We start from the raw sequence: 5,808 nt of genomic DNA on the forward strand, positions 1-5,808 counted from the left end.
TTTAATAATGTTCTGAGGCTATACAGTGTTTGTTTACTAACAATGGAGTAAAACAAGAAGTGTATTTGGGGTTTTGATAGGGTATGACAGTTGAGCTAAAGCTCATGAGGTATTTATAGGTTATTTTCTTCAAGGATCAATGGGTATATAGAATTAATTAGTCCAAAAATGGATGGACCAATCACAGATTGAACCTTTGAAGTTTGAATTCATCTGCCGGTTTTGGCAAACTGCACTATCATAACCATTGTAAACAAACTAGTGAAAATCACCAGGAAACTCAATGAACACTCCTCTTTGTCACTGTGCTGCGTCATTATGTAGGCAAGGGGTTAAAAAAAAAACGTTAATTAATTTGTACGTCTATTAAGTAATGTTACTTTTTATTCAGCTATGATGCAATATAAAGTGTATTCATGTCCTCAATGAGGATATCTTCATTAGTTTTCTCATCTCTAACCTCTCACTCATTATGCCAGTGGTTAACAACCTTTTTCGGTTACTGTACCACCAACTGAATTTTGTTCTGCATTTTAACAGAAACCTATGGTCTCATGAATCTTCTCAAGTACCCCCTGTGGATGGGCCGAGTACCCCCCAGGGCTCCTAGTTGGTTGAGAACCACTGCTCTCCTCTCATGTCCTTTCTCAGCTTCCGTACTTTCTGTTGGCCCCGCCCCTTTGTTTCTTTTCTCCTCGAACGTGAACAGGTCGCGTTTGAAAAGCTAGCTAGCTAATAGTACACTGCTCAATACAGGGAAATATTTTTTCTTAAATCGAGCTGGTAAGTTAAGTATTAGGTATCTACCAACAGTCATAAAGGTCGTCTAAACGTTGTAATTAGTTGATAGGTTTGCATAACCGTTAGCAAGGCTAGCTACCTGCTCTGCTTAGCTGCTGTTTAGCTTGGTAGCTAGCTTGCTAATTGCTCCTGCTAACTAATTTGAAGCTGTACTCAAATTGAGTCGATATAATAATACAAGTATTGTTTCTGCTGACTGGTAGCTACATGCAGATCGATTGTAGCTGTGTATAATCAATAGTTACTGTTGTACTTTCTGTTCCTCTTTTCTTAGCTTGTTAGTTAGCGGAATTATGCTTCCGGGTTGGATCCTTCAAAATAAAATCCCTCATGGGAACATTGAAATGTTATTAAATCGGTAAATAAATGTGTCACTGATATTGTTCTATTAAATAAAAATACAAATTCATTATACAAAAGGTAAATATTTGACACACCTGACAAAAATAGAATCGGCCTATACATGTAGATATTGAATGGTACAAACAGTTTTTGTTTCACTCCATATCCTCCTATGTACACAGGTGACCATACAAGATCTGGTGTTATGAGACTCCAGTTCTAGAAGACTTGTGAATAAACGCAGCCCACTTGGCACACACTGATTGAATTGGCGTTGTTTTCAGATCATTTTAATTCAATTACTTTGAACCAACATGGAATAGACCTTGAATTGACGTATGTGCCCAGTGGGAGGAGAGATACCTCAAACTTGTGACAGCTCCATTCAATAACTAGGTGTTATTATTGCTGTTTTTACCAAGAATCATTCTAACTCAGACAATATGAGTCAAAAGAAGGGAACGTTGATGGATGAAATCGAAAAGAGTTTATGGAATTTGACTGAGGACAATTTACGTTACCTATGTGAACATCATGGACATGATGGATCTGAAGTTAAAGCAATGGATCACCGGTCGTTGCGGCGTAAAATCATGGAGGAAATGTGGGACAATACGGATTCAATTAAATCAGAGGAGCAGGGAATATCTTGGTTACTCCAACTGAAAGAGGACATCAGAAAGATACAGGAGGATGCTAGTGGTGCACCCGTGAGCCCCAGCAAAGCTGATGAAGATGATCCTGTAGACTGCGATGAAGAATGGAATGGAGAGGGAGGGGCTGGGTTACCTAGCAACAGGTTGGAGGAGGAACCCATGAGTCCCAGCCAATCTGATGATGATGATGCTGCAGACTGTGACGCAGGGGACACGGATTGGTTGCCTAGCAATGGGCTGGAGGCAGAGTCCATGAGTCCCAGCCAGTCCGATGATTGTGATGCTGCAGACTGCGATGAAGAATTGGACAGGGAGGTCAGGGATTGGATGGTTAGCGATGGGCAGGAGTTATCTCCAAAGAAGCACACACCAGAGCAGAAGGTGAATATTTATTTTCCCAGTCAGAAAGTATGTATTTTTCCAGGCAAAAAGTGAGTATTTATTTTCCCAGGCAAAAAGTTAGTATTTATTTTCCCAGTCAGAAAGTGAGTATTTATTTTCCCAGGCAAAAAGTGAGAATGTATTTTCCCAGTCAGAAAGTGAGTATTTAATTCCCAGTCAAAAAGGTAGTATTTATTTTCCCAGTCAGAAAGTGAGTATTTAGTTTGTTTCTCAATGCTTTCATTGATTCCTCAACAATTTATACAAGGCTTTGGGAGAATATCAGATGTTCTTCCTCTTAGACTTTCTCCTTTATTGAGAAGGAGGAGGTTGAGTAATCGAGGATGAGAGGAATTGAAAGACTTCAAAGTTCTTTGTCAGGTAGGAGAGGGTTTCCCATCCTGATTAATTAAGTCTCTTTTTGTGATTTCCAGGACAAGCGTCGCCCACCGAAGACCCTTTGTCGTGCCTCTCCCGGTAGCGCCTTAATTTGGGGTCTGAAGAGGGTGTCTGTGCAGTTGATGGACTGCAGGAAACCACCGGGGCAGAAAACCTGCAAGAAAACCCACTCCTGTGCTCAGTGTGGCAAGAGTTTTGCCACAAAAGACATTCTGGAGCGACATCTGCTAACTCACACTGGAGAGAAACAGAAAAATATATGCGCTGAATGTGGAAAAGTATTCAGTACATTTTCCAGCCTTACCAGGCATCTGAAAACTCATACCGGAGAGACATGTAATGTTTCTGAAACCACATGCTCTGAATGCGGAAAGACATTCAGTACACATTCCAGTCTTAGGAGACATCTGCTAACTCACACTGGAGAGAAACCATATGTTTGCCCTCGTTGTAAGAAAGGTTTCAATGATCCAGGAAACTTGAAGAAACACATCAGGAGAGCTCACCCAGGAGAGAAGTTGGGTGTGGAGAGGCTCTACCGTGAACCGTGTCCTCACTGTGGGGAGAAGTTTCCCACAAAGAAGGCTTTGGAGGAGCACCTGGTAACCCACACAGGAGAGAAACCTCACCAGTGTTCTGACTGCGGGAAGGGATTCAATGAATTGTCTAGTCTTAAGAGGCATCTGAGAACTCATACTGGGGAGAAACCATACATTTGCCCTCGTTGTGGCAAGCCTTTTAATGATCCAGGAAACTTGAAGAAACACATGAAAAGAACTCACTCCGGAGAACATTCCAAAGAGAAACCTTCTGAGAACAATGTTGGTTCTTCAGAACAGGAGGAGACAGTAAAGAAGCCAGTCCTTCATCCATGTTCTCACTGTGGGAAGAAGTTGTCAACCAAGACAAGACTAAAGATTCACCTGAAGACCCACACTGTAGAGAAATCTCACGTCTGCCCTGACTGTGGGAAGAGCTTTGCTTTCCGTCCCTCCTTGACCAAACATCAGAAACTTAGTCATTCAGAGCACGGAGGAAAACGGCACGAATGTTCAGTGTGTGGTAAAGTCTTTAATCAACCAGGAGCCTTGAGGTCCCATCAAAGAACCCACACTGGAGAGAAACCTCATCTCTGTGCTGACTGTGGGAAGAGTTTCTCTTTTCAGTCGTCTCTGAAAAGACATCAGGCACTTCACGCAGCAGGTAGTGCAAAGCCCCACATGTGCTCTGTCTGTGGGAAAGGCTTTAGAGATTCTGGATACTTAAAAAAACATCAAGCCATCCATTCGGAAGAGAAACCTCACCTCTGCTCTGATTGTGGAAAGACTTTTGCATCCTTATTTACCTTAACAAATCATTCCAAATTGCATCGTTTAAACAGAGACCAATTCCAATGCCCTGAATGCAAGCGCCATTTCCCAACAAAGGAAAGGCTGACAAGCCACCAGAGGACGCATACCGGAGAGAAACCATTTCGCTGCTCCCAATGCCACAAACGCTTCTCTCACTCAAGTAGTTATCAAAGGCACCTTCGTATGCACACTGGGGAGAAACCCTTCATTTGCCCCCTTTGCGGGAAGCAATTTAACGACTCTTCGAATCTTAGAACACATGTTAGAAGACATAAAGGAGAGAAGGTAGGCAAGACACAGGTCTCTGAGCCATGCCCTCACTGTGGTAAGAGGCTGGCTTCTAAGGCAGGGTTAGAGACTCACCTGCGGACCCACACTGGAGAGAAACCTCACCTCTGCGCCGACTGCGGCAAGAGCTTCGGCTTCCACTCAGCTTTGAGAAGACATCAGAAAACGCAGCATGGAGAGCAAGTAGCGAAGCCACACGTCTGTTCTGTCTGTGGAAAAGGTTTCATGGAGTCTGGAGCGCTGAAGAAACATGTGGTGACCCATGAGGAGAAACAGCACCTCTGCCCCGACTGCGGGAAGACCTTTAGGGTGCTTCAGGCCTTGTCAAATCATCAGAGAACCAAGCATCAGAAAACAAACGAGCAAGTAAGAGAGAAGAATCCGTTCCTCTGCCTTACTTGCGGCCAGGAATTCAATTCAAAGCATAGATTGGTAATCCACGAGAGAAAGCACACAGGAGAGAAGCCTTACCAATGCTCCCATTGTGACAAACGCTTCACTGAGAAGTCTTACATGAAACGCCACCAGACGGTGCACACGGGAGATAAACCTTTCCAATGCTCCGTCTGCGATATGAAGTTCTCGCATGGTGCATCTTTAATACGGCACCGCCTAATACACTCAGGTGAGAAACCGTACCACTGCACTTACTGCGACAAGAGTTTCTCTCAGTCAAATACGCTGAAAACACACATACTAACGCACACCGGAGAGAAACCGTACCAGTGCCCCGACTGCGGGAAGCGTTTCACTGAAAAGAAAGCCATGAAAAAACACCAGCGTGACACACACGGGACAGAGACACACAGCAACGCACACGGGTCAGGGTCACACAACTCTGCTTTGTCTTTGCCTGGTAAAAAACAGAGATTGAGTCAAGACCGGAGCCCTCGAGCAAAGCCGTACCAATGCCCTGACTGTGGCAAGTGTTTCTCAGAGAAAAGAGCTCTTACGAATCACCAGAAGACACACCGGAGAGACAGCGCCCCCTATTGGTCCGGTATACTGCAGCGATGGAGTCAAGACCCGCAACACTCTAATACTGACTCAGACTCTGACCAAGACCAAGACTGGACCTCTTTATAAAGACTCAGACCAAAACTCACAAAGACAGGACAGACCAAGACCTCTTTATAAAGACTCAGACAGGACGTCAGTATTGACCCCCAGTCAGATGAGACCAGGACCTCATTAAAACAGGGCAGATATGATTGTGTTGTCTTATTGTTTTGGCCAGCAGTTCTCCAGGCTTGTTGTCCCTCTTCACAGTATGTTAACCTTCAGTCTGACAATTCTGCTTTAATTAGGAGACATTTTGTTTCGTTGCATGTTGTATTGAGACTTTGCCCAATTATATAACATAATATATATTATTGAAGAAAAAAAAAGTAATTGCACCAAGAGCGTGAGGAGATCATTTGGTCTGGAGTCTGGAAACACCCAGACGACGAGATCAACACTCCATTTTTTGGTGTAAGCAAGCTAAGGGATGGGAAAACCACCTCAAATTCATAGACATGGCAACAGAAAGCTGCCCATAGCATTTTACACAGCTACCGTTTACAGCCATTGGATTTAAAATGGATTCA

At 43.6% G+C, this 5,808-nt stretch overlaps 1 protein-coding gene across 2 annotated transcripts; it reads left to right on the forward strand.

The window, feature by feature from the left end:
- Window positions 1–688: 688 nt before the first annotated feature.
- On the forward strand, window positions 689–5,607 carry LOC115147668 (zinc finger protein 585A-like). 2 transcript variants are annotated; one of them, XM_029689959.1, is made up of 3 exons: window positions 689–783; window positions 1,326–2,180; window positions 2,615–5,607. In XM_029689959.1, the coding sequence occupies exons 2-3, from the start codon at window positions 1,587–1,589 to the stop codon at window positions 5,303–5,305; spliced, it is 3,285 nt and encodes a 1,094-aa protein (XP_029545819.1). In that variant the 5' UTR covers window positions 689–783; window positions 1,326–1,586; the 3' UTR covers window positions 5,306–5,607. The 2 variants fall into 2 exon arrangements, with proteins under 2 accessions (XP_029545819.1, XP_029545820.1); XM_029689960.1 differs by lacking the exon at window positions 689–783 and having other exon boundaries at window positions 795–2,180.
- The last annotated feature ends 201 nt before the right edge of the window (window positions 5,608–5,808 follow it).

Source organism: Salmo trutta, chromosome 14 (assembly GCF_901001165.1).
Source record: "Salmo trutta chromosome 14, fSalTru1.1, whole genome shotgun sequence".
Classification (NCBI taxonomy): Eukaryota; Metazoa; Chordata; class Actinopteri; order Salmoniformes; family Salmonidae; genus Salmo; species Salmo trutta.